General features: G+C 41.4%; 1 protein-coding gene and 1 long non-coding RNA gene across 3 annotated transcripts in view; one reads left to right on the forward strand and one right to left on the reverse strand.

Moving 5' to 3' along the window:
• TEKT2 (tektin 2) overlaps positions 1 to 14,586 on the reverse strand; it is a 24,063-nt gene extending 9,477 nt beyond the window's left edge. The window contains exons 1-6 of one of the 2 annotated variants that reach the window (XM_034413412.3): positions 14,464 to 14,586; positions 11,594 to 11,761; positions 9,246 to 9,371; positions 7,062 to 7,267; positions 6,788 to 6,931; positions 4,552 to 4,666 (exon numbers count right to left, since the gene is read on the reverse strand). In XM_034413412.3, coding sequence (XP_034269303.2) covers positions 4,552 to 4,666; positions 6,788 to 6,931; positions 7,062 to 7,267; positions 9,246 to 9,371; positions 11,594 to 11,761; positions 14,464 to 14,583 — 879 coding nt within the window. In that variant the 5' untranslated portion in view covers positions 14,584 to 14,586. The remainder of the gene's footprint in view (positions 1 to 4,551; positions 4,667 to 6,787; positions 6,932 to 7,061; positions 7,268 to 9,245; positions 9,372 to 11,593; positions 11,762 to 14,463) is intronic. The other variant, XM_060691422.2, reaches the window with a different exon arrangement.
• A 26-nt stretch (positions 14,587 to 14,612) lies between these two features.
• Positions 14,613 to 16,962, forward strand: LOC148112419 (uncharacterized). Its single transcript, XR_015729429.1, has 2 exons — positions 14,613 to 15,446; positions 15,993 to 16,962. It is a non-coding gene; the product is annotated as an uncharacterized LOC148112419 (long non-coding RNA).
• Positions 16,963 to 18,660: the final 1,698 nt, after the last annotated feature.

Raw genomic sequence — 18,660 nt, forward strand, 5'->3', positions numbered from 1 at the left:
CCTGCTTTCTAGCAAAGCTACACCTCGCAGCACAGCTGATAGTTGTCCGAACCGGTAACATTTTTTAAAAAATAATTTTTATTCAACATTTACATCTTTAACATCCTTGTTACATTTTTACAGCTTTCCAATACCGGAATCTTTGATAATATCTATTTTATCTTTTAACCAACTATATACACATACATTTTATATATTACTACTTTCTACAGCACAGAAACGGCATTGGTCGCGTTGGTGGATGATCTCTGGAGGGCTCGGGACAGGGGTTGCTCCTCTGTCCTAGTCCTATTAGACCTCTCAGCGGCTTTTGATACCATCGACCATGGTATCATGCTGCAGCGGTTGAGGGGGTTAGGAATAGGGGGCACCGTTCTGCGGTGGTTCTCCTCCTTCCTCTCCGACCGCTCGCAGTTTGTGTTGGCAGGGGGACAGAGGTCGACCTCGAGGCATCTCGCATGGGGAGTGCCGCAAGGGTCAGTCCTCTCGCCTCTCCTGTTCAACATTTATGTGAAGCCGCTGGGTGAGATCATCCGTGGTTTTGGGGTGAAGTGTCATCTGTACGCTGACGATACTCAGCTGTACATCTCCACCCCAGACCACCCCAACGATGCCCTTGATGTGATGTCCCGCTGCCTGGAGGCCGTGCGGGCCTGGATGGGGAGGAACAGGCTCAGACTCAACCCCTCCAAGACCGAGTGGCTGTGGCTTCCGGCGCCCCAATATAGTCAGCAGGTGCCATCGCTGACTATTGGGGGTGAATCCTTGCCCCCCACAGAGAGGGCTTGCAATCTGGGTGTCCTCCTGGACGCACGGCTGTCTTTAGAAGAGCACATGACGGCCGTGGCCAGGGGGGCCTTTTATCAGGTTCGCCTGATTCGCCAGTTGCAGCCCTTTCTGGATCGGGACGCCTTGCGCACGGTCACTCACGCCCTTGTCACCTCCCGGTTGGACTATTGTAATGCTCTCTACATGGGGCTCCCCTTGAAGAGCACTCGGAGGCTCCAACCGGTCCAGAATGCGGCCGCGTGGGTGGTTATGGGTGCAACTCGTTGCGCCCATGTGACACCCCTCCTGCGCGAGCTGCACTGGCTCCCAGTGGTCTTCCGGGTGCGATTCAAGGTGTTGGTTACCACTTTTAAAGCGCTCCATGGCATAGGACCCGGGTACCTTCGAGACCGACTTCTGCCACCAATAGCCTCCCACCGACCAGTCCGCTCCCACAGAGAGGGTCTCCTCAGGGTGCCATCGGCCAAGTTATGTCAGCTGGCGACACCCAGGGGGAGGGCCTTCTCTGTGGGAGCCCCAGCCCTGTGGAATGAACTGCCCCCGGAAATACGTAAGATCTCCGACCTCCGAGTGTTTCGCTGCGCTCTGAAGACCCTGTTGTTCCGCCAGGCCGGGCTATTAACATAACATTTGAAATTGGGGTATTTTAAATTTCTGGGATTTTAATTGGAGCCTAATTATTTAATGATTTTAAATTTTAACTGTTGTTTTGTTTCTGTGTTTTTAAATAGGCTGTACACCGCCCTGAGTCCTTCGGGAGAAGGGCGGTATAGAAATAAATTATTATTATTATTATTATATTCACTACAATTTATACCTATTACACAATACCTATTTCGCTCCTCTCTAATATCTTCTCTTACGTTTATACATTTATACATTAATTTTGGATTCTTTCTCCAACCAGCTATATGATCTATTCCATGTCTTGTAATAAATCATTTCCTCTCAGTCTTTGAGTTCCATTGTTAATTTATCTGCTTCTGCACATTCTAGCACCTTTTTTATGATCATCGTATTTGATGGAGCCGAACTGGTATTTTTATTACTACCGGTTCGGGTAAACCGGTCCAAACCGGTAGCATTTCACCCCCGATCCACATTTAATTTCAAGTGTTTCAAGGACATACCAGTTCTGTGAAATGAATTTGGCTGAGAATGAGAATTGGCTGAACTCATTCAATGTATTGAAATTTCAACCTGGGCTTTCACATCTAAATTAAGCACGATATATGTCCTAAATGCACATATCACTTTACCTACCACTGTTCTTTTTAAAGCATTGACTGCCAGAATGGTGCTATATCCATTTAAACATTGGAGAGAATTCCGAAAGAAAAATACACACACACGCACATACACACATGTACATAATGTTACCTGGTTTTTTTTCTGGATTCTTTCTCAAGCCATAGATAGAACTAGTACACAAACTATAATATTTATATATATTATTTATTTGATTTAGATCCTACATTTTCCTCCACAACAATAACCCTGTGAGGTAGGTTGGGCTGAGAAAGAGTGACTGGCCCAAAGTCTTTCAGTTTCATTTTATTATTCAGTTATTATCAAAATCACACATCAAAAAGCAGGTCAAAAACGCAATCCTTCTTATTCCCAAATAGTATAGTATAAGATAATGCACCCCTGTAGCATTTTTTTTCTGAAATTTTCAGAAAGGTTTCTGTAATGTCCCTCTAAAATTCTCTTATTCTCTTTCTTCTAAAGGTGAATTCCAAATATATAATTTAATGGTGTCCAATCCCACGTCTCAGCGTATCATTCTACTATCATAGGTTGGTGTTTTAATATTTTATCTTTAACTGAGAAGGCTTATGAAATGAAATGAAGAAAAGGGGTCTCTGTTCAACCTAAACTTTAGACACTGCCCCTATTACAGACAGAGGATATAGCTTATATATTATCTGAATGCCAACTGGATTGGAGAGAGACAGAGAGAGAAGAAGGGAGGGAGGAAGGAGGGAAAGGGGAGAGAGAGAGGGAGAGAGAGAGGGAGGGAGAGGGAGAGGGAGAGGGAGAGAGAGAGGGAGGATTGGATTGGATTGGATTGCAGATTAGATTGGTGTTTCTGAAGCTTGGCCATTTTAAGACTTCATAGTCTTAAACTTAAACTGCATAGATTTCAACTCGTGCTGGCTGGGGGATTCTGGGAGTTGAAGTCCACACATCTTAAAATAGTCAAGCTTGATAAATATTGTATTAAATGAAAACCTTTGGGGGTTCATATCTTCAAGCAACATACAGGTAGTCCTTAGTTTACAACCATTCATGTATGGACCATTCAAAGTTACAACAGCATTGAAAAAAGTGACTGCAGCTGGTCCTCATATTTACAGGCATAGCATCCCCCTGGTCATGTGAATAAAATTGGGGCATTTGGCACCACGTCTTTAAAATTGTTGCCACACTATCTGTGACCTTTCCAGCTGGTTTCAGGCAAGGAAAGTCAATGAGAGGAAACAGATTCACTTAACAACTGCAGAAATTCAATTAACAAGTGTGATTTTTTTAAAAAAGTTTTTTTTTTACTTTAAAGAACCCTGGTAGCGCAGCAGACTAACGCACTGTTATTAACATCAGCTGCCTGCAATTACTGCAAGTTCAAATCTCACCAGGCTCAAGGTTGACTCAGCCTTCCATCTTTTCAAAGGTAGGCAAAATGAGGACCCATTTGTTGAAATGTATTATTTGAAATAGTTGATAAAAGAATCATGGGTGATCGGAATAAGAGAATTTAAGGTAATAATTGGGGATTGTATTATGTTATGTGAAGTTAAATTTAGGGGTTCAAATTTTAAGGAGGGAAAAGAAAAAATGAACTATATTAGGATGAGAAGATGAAGGGTAATATTGGTTTCTTAGAATTAGAGAGAATAAATGATATGAGAAAAATTATATATAAAATTGTGTTAAAGATGAACAAAAATCTGTATAAATTTAAAACTGGGCAATACTCTGTTCAGAAAAGATGCCTTGTATGTTTGTTTACTAAACAAACTTTTTAGTAAAACTTTACTAAAAAAAAAAGGTTGTAAAATCAGGTGCAACTCACTGCACAAGTGTCATCCTTCACAATGGAAATTCTGGTCCCCAATTCTGGTCATAAGTTGAGGACTACCTGTATTTCATGTCTAATCAGAACCCAAATCTTATCCATAACTCGACCCTTTATCTGAACAAAACAGTACAACTGAGATCTGCAGGTATGGATCTGATTGGGGTGAATTGCAGGAGGAGGATGCAGAAATATGATTTGTATTTCCTTTTAGTTCTGCCTTTTACTCTACTCTACTTTATTTATTTATTTTGTCGAGTACGTATTAGATAATATATATAAGTATAAGCATGAATTGAATACATAAAATGAATACAATTAAAGGGAACATTAGGACAGGGCCGCTGGCACACTGGTGCTCTTATGCACGTCCCTTACAGACTTCTTAGGAATGGGGTGAGGTCGACAGTAGACAGTTTTAGGTTAAAGTTCTGGGGGTTTGGGGATGAGACCACAGAGTCTGGTAGTGCATTCCAGGCATTAACAACTCTGTTGCTGAAGTCACATTTTCTGTAGTCATCTTTACTTTGCTCTACATGGTCTTATTACTGTTCTGTATGTTGTGTTCTGATGTGGCCTAATGGCTAATCAATGAGCTCTTATTATTATTATTACTACTATTATGAAGTGGTTGAAACAATTTGCTTGCTGTTAAGTTATCTAGAAGCGAAACTATTATTAACCTGCGCAATGGTGAGAGCGATGGCCTCTCTCAACTCTGTGGAGGCTTTCATTTCTGTCTCTGCCCGATCCTTGTTGTATTGACTGAACTGGTCCCACTGCTCTGGTGTGATTGTTCTACAAAAGCCAAACATGTTCTGTTGGTTTGGTTTATTTAATTCAAATCCATGCCACTTTCAAGCAAACGCCCTCTTTCCCTCACTCAAAATCCCCAAGATTCGACAGACAGGTGAAAAGAAAGTGTGCCCATGTGCAAAATCAGCACAGCCATGTTGGAATGGGACAACTTGCCATGGCCAATTCGCCGCAGGACCTCTCACCACAGCCAAGTTACTATGGATAACTCCCCACAGGACAATTTAACTAGTGCTGGGATTCACATTTTTTAACTACCGGTTCTGTGGGCGTGGCTTAGTGGGTGTGGCATAGCTTGGTGGATGTGGCTTGGTGGGCGTGGCAGGGGAAGGATACTATAAAATCTCCATTTCCACCCCACTCCAGGGGAAGGTTATTGCAAAATCCCCATTTCCTCCTGATCAGCTGGGACTCGGGAGGCAGAGAATAGATGGGGGCGGGGCCAGTCAGAGGTGGTATTTACCGGTTCTCCGAACTACTCAAAATTTCCGCTACCGGTTCTTCAGAACTGGTCAGAACCTGCTGAAACCCACCTCTGAATTCAACCAATACAAAAGTTACATTCGTTTTGATGGAACCATGGCCAATAATAACAAAAATAAAGTCGATACAGAAATACAAGAATTACAATATTCACCAATATCAAAAGTAACTGAATGAAATGATTAATATAGCATTGAATTGAGCTGCAGAGACTTGTCCCACTACGAGTTGACTATGGCTAGTTTCTCATAGCAAGTTGGCCGCGGCAAATTGGCCGTGATGAGTTGACTTTCTTAGACCCTAGCCACGTAACATCACTTCTTTGCAAGACTCATCAACTCTGTGTCAGCTTCTGAGTGCCATTCAAGTTATCAATCATCATTTGTAAACCCCTACATGGCACAGGACATGGTTTACTTCTGGGACTGCCTCTAATAGTATGGACCAAGATGGGATCCCCTCCTGGGGCCTAGATGGGGTGGTTTTTCAGTGACTTTGAGTAATCTCTCTAGTGCTCAGCTGGCTCGGATTGAACCGGCCTTGAAGAAAATCTTAAAAACATAACTATTCCCTCATTGTTTGGATATGGATGAGTAAGTTCTCAGCAGACAGTGGGCGAGTGTGAGCCAGATCATCTGTTATTGATTTAATTGTTGATTGTTGTTTTTATTTATGCCATTTTGGATAAGTTGCCCAAAGGGGCATTGTTTGAGTTGGGTGACCACATAAATCCAAATACACAAATATATAAGATTTGACTAGTTGAGTATGGGAAATCTGTTGAACTGGAAACAGGGCAGGCCTGAGTCCTGTTGTACCTTCCCGTGCAAATCCTATCAAAGTGGAATGAGACAGAACTTCCAGGTTGAAGGAATGTTTGCTCAATGCCATAAAAGTCTGAATGAATATAACTTAAGGCATTATTAAGCACGGTGTGAAAATCTCACCCATTTATAAACTATACTTTTATGGGTTTTAATCAATGAGTGATATGTTGCTGTGTGTGCTGCCAGGGTGATCCATGGCTGGAAATAAAATAGAGAATCATAAAAATACTCAAAGACTTAAAATAGCACAGAAGAGAAGCTGCCTAAAACACACTGTAGAACAATGGATGGATTTCCACCAGGTACCATAAAAGTAGAAATCCCATTTGCCATTTGAATGGAACCAAAAGGAAGTCAGATTAATTCACCTGAATGGCCCATATTCATTCATTCATTCATTATTTGTCAGGCTTTCCATCTCTTCTTTCTAGACCAGGGGTTGCAACCTTCAATACTCAAAGAGCCATTTGGACCCGTTTCCCACAGAAAAGAAAACACCGGGAGCCACAAAACCCTTCCCGTGCCTGACTATTTCTTGAGCAGCCACAAAACTAGCATATGTAGTTGAATTAAACGTTCTGTTTTCTTTGGAAACTTTTCTTTTCTTGGATTTATCCATGGTTGGCCTACCGGGGATTGAAAAGCTCAATAAATCGCGTGCTGGCGGATGTCGCACATTGACGGTTGTGAAGCATATTTTGAGTGACAGGGAGCCACAGCAGTGGGGTGAAAGAGCCACATGCAGCTCCAGAGCCACAGGTTGCTAACCCCTGTTCTAGACATTTAATCTTACCCAATTGGCAGCCGAGTGGGGTTGACTTTGTAGGAGATATTGGGAGAGTTGACACTGAGAGAAACACAAGTCTGGTCGATCTCCAGGGCTTCCTTCTTCCCTCGGTGATCAAAATTTAACTGCTGCCTGGCCTCCTGCAAGAGGCTGAGAACGATAAACCAAGACTGCATTAGAACAAAGACAATCTTTGTCTTCATGAGACACAGTTCATGAACCTACCTTAAGATCCCCATAACTACGTTCTGCTTGCCCCTTAGAATTTTTTTTGACTCACCAGAGCTGCTCAAAACCCTCACTGACTTTCTGCTGAAGGTCTCTCTTGATGGCATCAATCACTTCCACTTCCTTGTGCAGCTCATCCTCCACATGGTCCTTCACTACATCAATGGCTCGGCGACTCTCCCGGTAAGTGAGATTTTCAATGGCCACATCCAACGGCAGGTTTTTAGCTTGGAGGGCACGTTCTGCTGCCTCCTTCATCTGAAAAGGGAAGTTCACAATAGAGTAAGCAGGAGAAACAGACAGCCCTCCAAGGATCAGCCAGAACAAGGTTGGAGAGAAGCAGTAGGAGACAATAGACTCATTCAAGTTTCTGTGGGGATGATCGTATTTTTCGGAGTATAAGATGCACCGGAGTATAAGACGCACTTACCTTTTTTGGTGAGGAAAAGAAGAAAAAGAAATCTGCCTCTGACTCCCAGCAATTTTGCCTCATTGCAGCAAACAGCAAAATGAAAATGAAAGTAAAGCAGGCTGACTGCTTTACTTTCATTTTCGTTTTCAACATAGCTTGATTAGCACAAGGAGAAAAAAAAATCTGCACCAGCAATTTACCTCTTTGCAGCAAGCAGCAGAGCCCTGCGCAAAACAGCTGAGAGCAAATCAGCTGAGAGTTGGGAGGCCGATCCAATCAACTTGTGCTAATTAGGCTGTGCTGAAGCTGAAAGGAGGTGTTTTTTCTTGCTCTTTGCTTGCAAGGAGGTAACTGCTGCGAGGCAGAGGCCAAAGGGTGGGAGCCAGTGGGTGGGCGGGGCTACATTCAGTGTATAAGACGCACCTAAATTTCCACCCCCTTTTAGGGGATAAAGGTGCGTCTTATACTCTGAAAAATATGGTATTTGCTGAGGCTCAGTTTACACTTGTAGATAAGTCTCATCAATTAATTCACTGCAGAATGAAGCTCAATGTTAGGAACAACATTCTAATGCAGAGGTCTTCAAACTTGACAGCTTTAAGACTTGTGGACTTCAACTCCCAGAATTCTGGGAGTTGAAGTCCACAAATCTTAAAGCTGCCAAGTTTGAAGACCTCTGTTCTAATGCAATGCATTGCGCAATATAGCAGTGTATTTCAATCTATGTTTCTAACACCACCAACTTTCTAATATTGGACTTTATTTACTTGTCCACCTCATTATCTCTGAGAGTTTAAGAAGATAAGATTACAGAGGTATGTCTTGTAAAACATGTACAGGTAGTCCTCGAGCTGCAACCATCATTGAGCTCCAAATTTCGGTCGCTTGCTAAGCGACACATTTGTTAAGTGAACTCTGCTCCATTTTACAATCTTTCTTCCCACAATGGTTAAGTGAATCACTGCGTTTGTTAAATTAGTAGCGTGGTTGTTAAGTGAATCTGGCCTTCTCTGTTGGCTTTGCTTATCAGAAGGTCGCAAAAGGTGATCGCATGACCTTGGGACACTGCAACTGTCATAAATATGAACCAGTTGCCAAGCATCTGACCACGGAGATGCTGCAACAGTCATAAGTGTGACAAATGGGCATACATCTAGTTTTTCAGTGCCATTGTAACTTCTAACCAGTGGTGGGTTGCCCTCGGTTCAGACCGGTTCACAAGAACCGGTAATAAAACCAGTGGGAGGCTCCACTCACTGCCCCGGATGTCATCGTCGGCGATCTGCACGATCCCGTTGCGAACCGGTAGTAAAGGTAAGTAGAACCCACCCCTGCTTCGAACGGTCACTAAATGAAGTGTTGTAAGTCAAGGACTCCCTGTATTGATCTCCATCACACTCAGGGAAGAATGTTGTGATTTTCCAAACCTTTTTGCTCCAGGATAAGAGGAAATGGAGAGGAGTGGAGGAACAAAACCTGGACTTACTGCTCTCAAAACTCAAAACAAAATAATACTCAACCATGTTGCATCATTTCATCCTTGCTACTGCCCTCAGACTTTCCCCAAAATTTAGCGCTAGCTCCAATCCACAACCAGTCTTTCCTACCAGAAGCATGCAAATGCTCTGAGCTTAAAGTGACCAGTTATGAGAAAACAGTGGTTCACAGCAGTAGTTTTGAGCATGAAATTTCCCATACGACCCGTTTCAGAAGGACTACAGGTTTGGTGTTGTGTCTTTAGAATGAACTGCAGAACTTGGCAGATTTGCTACTAGTTTCCTGGAGAATGGGATGGGTTGAGGAAGACATGAGTCTGTCACGTACTTGAGTCAAGCTATTGATTTCTGTGTCAAGGTCGGTGAGGCACTTATCCAGAGTTTCTTTCCATCGATTGACAATGTCAAGACGCTCATTAAGACGGGTGCGGTTGTCGTACTCATCCCATTTTGTCTGGGGAAGGAAAAAAAAACCTCAAATCACTATTCAGATAGCTCAGTTCTTGAGAAAGTGACAGGATATAACCAAAGACATGTATTAAATAGAGAATGTGGCTCTAAAGATAAAATGTTCTAGCTCAACAATAGCTACCAACCTGCCTTCCATGGAGGACCTGTATACTGCACGAGTCAAAAAGAGGGCTGTGAAAATATTTACAGACCCCTCACATCCTGGACATAAATTGTTTCAACTTCTATCCTCAAAACAATGCTATAGAGCACTGCACACCAGAACAACTAGACACAAGGACAGTTTTTCCCCAAACGCCATCACTCTGCTAAACAAATAATTCCCTCAACACTGTCAAACTATTTACTAAACCTGCATTACTATTAATCTGCTCATCGTTCCCACCACCCATCTCCTCCCATTTATGACTGTAGCCTTGTTGCTGGTATCCTTAAGATTTATATTGTTTCCCTATGACTATTATTAAATGTTGTACCTTATGATTCTTGATGAATGTATCTTTTCTTTTATGTACACCAAGAGTGTATGCACCAAGACAAATTCCTTGTGTGTCCAATCACACTTGGCCAATAAAGAATTCTATTCTGTTCTGTTCTGTTCTGTTCTGTTTATTCTACTCTACTCTACTCTACTCTACTCTACTCTACTCTACTCTACTCTACTCTACTCTACTCTACTCTATTCTATTCAATAGTGAAATGCTTGAAGATGACACTTCCTTAATGGTAGAGTTTTTAGCAAGCCTTCTTTGCTTGATCTTACTACACAGATGCAGCTTCAATCCAGAACAGGTGGCCTTGGAGGTATGGAGACCTTGCCAAACCAACCTTTAAAAATGACAACCAGCCAAATTGCGAGAAGGTATTTGGCAGCAAGTGCAGCACCGTCTAGACACATCCATAAATACCTGGATTGCATCTTCTAAATGGCCTTCAAGGCCCATGTAAAGTGGGGTGCTAAAATCCACCATGAGAGGACAAGAACAAGAGTGATGGTCAGCAGAGCCTCCTGTTCTAGAAATGGCCACACTTGTACAAAGGCTTTCATAACTCACTCACTCACTCATTCATTCATTCATTCATGTTCTATAATCTCTCAGAATTTGAAATGGACATCTAACATTAGAACCATCATTAAAAAGGCACAGCAGAGAATGTTCTTCCTGCATCAACTCAAACTGTCCAAGGAGCTGCTGATACAGTTCTACAAGAGGAATCATTGAGTCTGTCATTTGTACCTCTATAACTGTCTGGTTTGGCACACCAACCAAACAGGACACGTACAGACTTCAACAGATAGTTAGGACTGCAGAAAAAAACTATTGCAACCAGCTTGCCTTCTATTGAGGACCTGTATACTGCACTGGTTAGAAAGTGGGCTAAGAAACTATCAGCAAAACCCCTCAGACATGTTTCAATTCCTCCCCTCGGGATGCCACTTTAGGGCATTGCATGCCAAAACAACTAGACATTTATGTCATCACTCTTATGTCATCACTCTGCTGAACACCTAATTACCACAGTATTGTCTTATGTCTAAAGATATTTAGCCATGTAGTATGGCTATATTATTATTATCCTTCTAATCTTTTCTGCTGCATTCTCCTATTGGTGTCTTATGAATATATTACTTTGTTGTCTGTATGTGCACTGAGAGCTTTTGTACTGGAATCAAATTCCTTGTGTGTCCAATCACGCTTGGCCTTTAAAGCTATTCTATTCTATTCTATTCTATTCTATTCTATTCTATTCTATTCTATTCTATTCTATTCTATTCTATTCTATTCCATTCCACTCCACTCCACTCTACTACTCTATTGCTCTATATTCTATTATTCTATTCTATTCCTTCTATTTATATTCTATCTATTCTATTCTTTTATTTCAATTTCAATTTCTGTTTCTATTCCTATTCCTATTCTATTTCTATTATTCTATTCTATTCTATTCTATTCTATTCTATTCTATTCTATTCTATTCTATTCTATTCTATTCCTGTTTCTCTTTCTCTTTCTCTTTCTCTTTTTATTCTATTCTCAATTTATATACTGCCCATCTCACAAATGAGCGACTTTGGGCAGCATATTCATTTCCTGCAGATCTTCACAGATGCCCTGGAACAGTTACTGCCTTGTTTCTCAACCTCAGCAAGCTTAAGACATGTGGACTTCAACTCCCAGAATTCCCCAGCCAGCATTTGCCCACCTGGTTATTTGTTTCATTGCGAAGGATCCGGGCTTCTTGCCTGATTTGGTGGGAAGCAGAGCGTTGGCGCTCAGCATTGGTCGAGAGGAGGTCAGAATTGATATGCCAATCTGGCAGTGTGAATCTCTGGCCTGGCTTTAAACTCAGAGTCGCCATGACTGTTTCCTGCTTTATATAAAAAAACACACACACAAGAAAAGCATATTGATTACAGTCAAGCCATGGTTGGTTTACGTTATGGTTTGTAGCTAAGATGTGGTTTACTCAAACTTTAGTTTGTTGAAGAAACCCATCTTGCAAACGAGCAAAGCCATCATTGTTTGTTCTCCTCCTGCTCATCCTCCTCCTGCTTCCTGGTTCCTTGACAGGCATTTTATAAAGGCACTATTAAATATTTCGCATAAGGAAAATATGAAACTTTGTTTTTACAGACATGAAACTTGCCTTATTTTAAGTGCATATGTGAAACTGGTGACATGCCAATATTCTTCAACATGGCAAGTAGTAGTATATTCAAGACAAAGCTGTTGTTAATCATGGGGTCAAATTTGGCATGCTCAGTTGGAATAATGGAAGAGAAATCTGTTTATTTTCTATATTTTGCAGTTCAGTCCTCTTATCGAAAGATCAGCAGATTAGTAAAAAGAATGTCTAAACATGCATTAATTCAGGAATGCAGTATGCAAAACCAAAAGAAAAGTCTATCTTTCTCTCTTCTCTTTGTGTGTGTGTGTGTGTGCACGTATATGTGTGTGCAGGGTGTGTAGTTATATATGTATGGAGAAAAGCAGACAAAAAGCTACTGACACTGGGGGAAAACTTCATGCAAAAATCAAGATGGAATGAATTTAAGGGACACAAAATCAGAAAAATTCTCTAGAAGGTGTATAGGTATAGGTTGGAAACACAACACAAATGGTCATTTTATCATACCCGGTGGACTTCTAAAACAGCCAGAAAACTTTGGGTTCAAATATATAGAAAGGTAAAATAGAGCCTTGATGGCACAGCAGACTAAAGTGCTGTTAACTAGCATCAGCTGCCTGCAATTTCTGCAAGTTCAAACCTCACCAGGCTCAAGGTTGACTCAGCCTTCCATCCTTTCGAGGTAGGTAAAATGAGGACCCAGATTGTGGGGGCAATAAGCTGACTTTGTATAAAAAAGAACACCACCTGGGGGGGGGGCGAAAGCCCTACTAAGCAGGTCTATACAAAAGTATGAAGGCTATTGCTTAATGCATTGTAAGCCGCCCTGAGTCTCCGAAGAAGGGCGGCATATAAATTGAACCAATAAATAAATAAATAAAGAATAAAGAATTTTCAACATCAACTTTAAACTGAAGCCAAACCTTTTTCTTTTTTTATTGGGATTACTGGACAGTCAATTAAAAATGAGTCACACATTACTGTGTGTTTTATTTTTAATATAATCCGTGCTGCGAGATTTCTACATGAGTAAAAATGGAAAAACTCTGAGATGTCCACAACAGAGAGGAATGCATGGTGAAAGTGACAGAGATGGCAAAATTAACTTGCTTGGTTAGAGAAAGATCAGTTACCACATTTATTCCTGACTGCAAACCTCTTAACGGCCTTTTTGCTGAAAAAAGAGAGAAAAATGAACTGGTGATTTATGGGTCCGATGATTAGAAAGGGCAGAGTAGGGAAAGAAGGACATTATGAGCTAACCGTGGAGACAGAAGATAAAATATAAACCTATTTATAACAGCTGCTAAAAAAAACCAGAAGCAGTTTCTTTAGAATCTTTTTCTTTTCCTTTCCTTTTTCTATATTTCTTTTTCACTTTTCTTTATTCTTCTTTAATTCAAACATTTTTCATTCTGTTGAAAAACTTCTTCCATAAAAGTTATTTAAAAAAAAAGAAATGGGAGGGAAAAAGCAATATAAATAGATACAGCCATTTCATAGATTCAGCGATGCCACAAACAGAGCTCATGAAAATAATTCATTTATGTATTATTGTGTTTCCCTGAAAATAAGACCCTGTTTTATATTTTTTTGAACCCTGAAATAAGAACTTGGCCTTGTTGCCATGCGCTCAAAAGCCCGATTGGGCTTATTATCAGGGGATGTCTTATTTTGGGGGAAACAGGGTATTATTATTAATAATGTATCTTTCAATTTATATTGTTTTTATTTGTTTCCTAGTACTATTTGATAGCTTATTATTAACCTTGACTATCACTAAGTGTTGTATCTTTTTATTCTTGATGAATGTATTTTATTCTCCTTATGTACACTGAGAGCATATACACCAAAGACAAATTCCTTGTGTGTGCAATCACACTTGGCCAATAAAGAATTCTATTCTATTGTTGTCATTATTAATTTACTAGGCATTCAACTCCAGTCGAGTTTGGGCGGCATACAAAACTAGGAAAAAATATATATTAAAACATCTAAAAACATAAAATCAGTCAGACAGCAGGTTAGAAGAGCAAGGATCAACCTTGGTGACTTTAAGATTGGGTGAACTGCAACTCCTAGAAGTCCCCAGCCAGCATGAAGTCGGGGAAATCTGGGAGTTGAAATCCACCCATCTTAATCTAAGGTTGAGAAACCCTGGTTTAGAAGATGGAAAGTTTTTTTACAGTTCTGTTCTTCCGAAGAAGGAATGATAACTCTAGATGATTTGGGATATTGGGGTAGAAAGAGGAAGCTTTTCTCCCTTTAAATTTGGGGTTTTATAATTGAGCCTATTATTTAATAATTTTAATTATTTTTAAATTTTGTCTGTGCTTTTAATCAGGCTGTACACCGCCCTGAGTCCTTCGGGAGAAGGGCGGTATAGAAATAAAACTAATAAATAAATAAAAATAAAATAAATAAATTGGGCACCCTCAACTCACCTCCTCTGTTCCACTTGGCCTCTGCTTCCTGCAGCTTTCTTCTGTTATCAGCAAGGTTGCTAAGCACACTGTAGGAGGTTGCCAGGCAACCACACTCTCCGGGAGCCAATCAGAAAGCATCTCCTGCAACTGTTTACAAAGGAGGAGCAGGGGACCATGGCAACGATGAGATGGTAAGGAAAGGCTTCAAATAGTGGAAACTGCTCTTAGGGCATTTTTTTTTTAAAAAAGACCAGTAATTTATTTCAAGTGGAAGGGTTGCAATAAGAATGAGACTTTTTAAAAAAAGGAAATGCTACAGGACTAAAGAATGCATTGCCATAAGGTAAAGGTAAAGGTTCCCCTCGTACATATGTGCTACTCGTTCCCAACTCTAGGGGGCGGTGCTCAACTCCGTTTCAAAGCCAAAGAGCCAGCGCTGTCCAAAGACGTCTCTGTGGTCATGTGGCCAGCATGACTCAATGCCAAAAGCGCATGGAACGCTGTTCCCTTCCCACCAAGGGTGGTCCCTATTTTTCTACTTGCATTTTTTTTAACGTGTTTTCGAAGTGCTTAGGATGGCAGAAGCAGGGACAAGTCACGGGAGCTCACCCCCGTTACGCAGCACTAGGGATTCGAACCACTGAACTGCCGACCTTTCAATCGACAAGCTCAGCGTCTTAGCCACTGAGCCACCGCATCCCTTGTATGCATTGCCATACAGAACTCTCAATTGATCTTGGTTCTTAAAAATGTATAACTTTTGTGTTTCACAATTCAACCCTGAGCGACACATATTTTCTTCTATTGACAGTTTTTCAATCCGTGTCGGTGATTTTCATGTTATCCTATATTATTCATGAGCAGTGTGTATTTTGCATGTGTATTTTCCTTAAATTAATCCATCGCAGCTATAAAGAATGTGAAGACATCCATCAATGGAAGAAATTCAGACTGCTGTACACAGAAAACGAGAAAATAGCAGTGAATGCAGAAATCATTGGGTAAATCTATCTATATAATACTAAAACTGTTGTTGTTGTGACCTTTAACTGGGCAAAACTGTGCATCATAGCGGAATAATTTGTGAACCTCAAATGGGCTAATTTACAGAATGTATCCAAAATCTGGGATTTATGAATCCCGTGGAGTTGAAATTGGGCAAACTTTTTAAATTGGTTTATGATAATGTCATAAACATAATCATAAAGCAAGTTATTATTAAGTATAATGTTATTATAAACATAATCATAAAGCAAGTTAATATTAATTAATATTATTACAGAATATCAGTAATGATTTTCTCTGGTCAACTTGGTCAACCCCTGATGTTTGGCTGCATTATATAGTTCGACTTTTAAGGCAGGTAAATCTCGGAATCTCTCCCTGAATTTGAAGCTCTGTCATTGTGGAAGGCATTGAGAAATTTGATAAGCAAATATTTCTGCAATGATGACTCATCGCTTGTTCCCCCCACCCCCCGCTCCCTTGAGTCTGCAATATTCTAATGAACTCTTTGGTGCTTTCTGAGCTTAGTTCTTTTCTTGCAGGTATTTCATTACCAGAATAACAGAATAACAGAGTTGAAAGGGACCTAGAAAGTATTCTAATCCAATTCGCTCAGATAGGAAACTCTATACCAGGGGTCAGCAATCTGCGGCTCTGGAGCCACATGTGGCTCTTTCACCCCTCTGCTGTGGCTCCCTGTCACTCCAAATATGTGTCACAACCGCCAATGTGCGATACCCGCCAGCATGCAATTTATTGAGCTTTTCAATCCCCGGTAGGCCAACCATGGATAAATCCAAGAAAAGAAAAGTGTCAGAAGAAAACAGAACGTTTAATTCGACTATACCTACCTACCAAGAATCCAACAATTCAACTTTGAGTTATACATATGGTCCGCTATTGTTACACTTAAGTGAAAACCAACTGAAATCAAATCCAGTCTACCCACTACTTATTTGAGCATATTCTGGTGTACCACTTTGTTGTGGCTCCGTTGCCTGAGCTTGGGCTATCGACAGATGCAGACTCTGAGAGTGAGGGAGAGGAGTTGGCAAGGCCTCCCTCTCCAGGACCCTCCTCTCTGGCAATGCCTCCGGAGGACACCGAAGGCCAAGAGATAGGCCCAGAGCCAAGCACGTCCCCACAGCCACAGGTGGACAGCGACAAAGGAGATAAGTGCTGGCTGGATCCTCGACAGCGGCGCAGGGAGAAGCGTGCGCAGCAGAGGGGAAGGCATGCCAGAGATTAGCTGAGTCACTGGACCATATCCCACAGGGTATAAATGTGGATGTGGTGGCCGGTTCAGTTTGTGACGAGCAAAAACTAGAAATAATCCATGATCTCTGCGTTACTGGACTTCTGCCTGCCTTGTCGGACTGCATTTGGACTAATCCTTGTATTGCTGAAACTTTGCCTGCTTTATCGGAATGATTGCAATCTAATCTTTGTTTTGTGTGAGTAAAGTCTGAATTGGCAGCTAGCCACTGGGTTGCTGCCAGCTTAATCTTCAAAGACTTTGTCGTGTGGCTTATTAACTCCGGGCTGTCTGTGGGGGTGCTTGTGTGGGACAGGGACAGAACACACTTAACCCAAGTACAGTTCTAGCTGGGCCCAGAAAACGTTTCATGTTCCTGCTGTAAGCCATGGTTTCCAACTCAAAACAGCTGAGCTCATCAATTAGGTCAAGCCAAAACCAAAACCAGATGCATTTTGACTTAATGTATTATATGACCTAGTACGAATATATCATCTATCATCAAGGATCCTGAGCTATATTCAACTTAGAACAGCTGGGCTATTTTGAATAACCAGGAACCTGGTGATGACATGCTCTTGCTGTAGTCAGGAAAAGCTATCACCAAGCAGTTGATGGATGACACGGGCTACAGCCTCTCATGACAGCACTTTGGCTGTCATGGAAGGCTGGTTGGGAGTGTAGCTGGTTCCTACAGATAGGCAAAGTGACGCTGCCTCTATTAATAAAAGTGAGAGATTGCAAATTCATCCCCAGCCTGTACTTAATAAGGTTACCAAGCACTTGTCCAAACCAAGGGACTCAAATTGAGTGTTGATTTGTAACAAAGACAAGCATCTGTAGAATTTGGATTCTGAACCAAGAAGAAATAATAGCGTTGCTAGCTAGCAGAATAGATTTTGCAGATGGAAGAGGCTTTGCAAATAGGAAAATTCAGATTTTGGCATCTAGAGATAGGAGTGTTGGGGGGGGGAAATACCCTTGGGACTGCCCACGCCAAAGCCAGTGGGGTCTTTGGCAAATTAGGTCATAGATATCCAATACCAGAAGAAATGTAACACATCAGGAAAGAGCATGCACTGTTTTGGCTAAAGACTACATTTCAACAGGGTTAATCTGTTGGCGCTCTTTTTTCATGGAGGATGGGGCATACTAAAAACAAAGGGGAGTGCATCTCTCTTCAAGCAACATGTCTCATCGCGTTATTTGCAAGCCAAGCAGCTGCATCCGTACACTGCCAAGTTTTTGAATGACTGATGGATTGATAGATTTTCTCCGTGAGGATCTGTCTCTAACCTGATCTTTCAGCTCTTCCAATGGTGTACCCATCACACTGTAATTATCCACCCACCTTGCTCCTGGCCACCCTCTTCTTCTCTTTCCTTCCATCTTTCCCAGCAATTGAGCCTTCTCCAGAGACCTAGGTGTTCATATTACATGTCCAGAGTAGGATAATTTGAGACTGGTCTTTTCTGCCTCGAGTGGATCGATTTCTTCAATGATTGATTGGTTGGTTTTCTTGTCTGTCCATGAAATTCTCAGGAGTCTGGTAGCATAGACCTACAGACCTGTTAAAAGGCATAAGCTTTTCTGAGCTATCTAGTAAGTTTCAGGCAATCTCAGACTATTTCAAGAAATACAATGGGTTTTTAACACTTTATAATTGTTCGCTGAGAACATACTTCTGGCAGGGGTGAAATGCTACCGGTTCACACCGGTTCGGGCGAACCAGTAGTGATAAAAACTACCGGTTCAGGCAAACTGGTAGTTAAAAAGCTACCGGTTCATCTGAACCGGTATTTCCGACAATCAGCTGTGCCGCACAGTTTATATTCACTAGAAAGCAGGAAATCCTGCTTTTTAGCGAAGCTAAATCGTGCGGCACAGCTGTTTCCCCCCTTGCTGTTCTACTTATCTTCCCAAGCCTCCTTTTTCCGTGTGAAGCATGCATTTGC

This window comes from Pantherophis guttatus, chromosome 10, assembly GCF_059756535.1.
Source record: "Pantherophis guttatus breed Tessera chromosome 10, ASM5975653v1, whole genome shotgun sequence".
NCBI lineage: Eukaryota > Metazoa > Chordata > Lepidosauria > Squamata > Colubridae > Pantherophis > Pantherophis guttatus.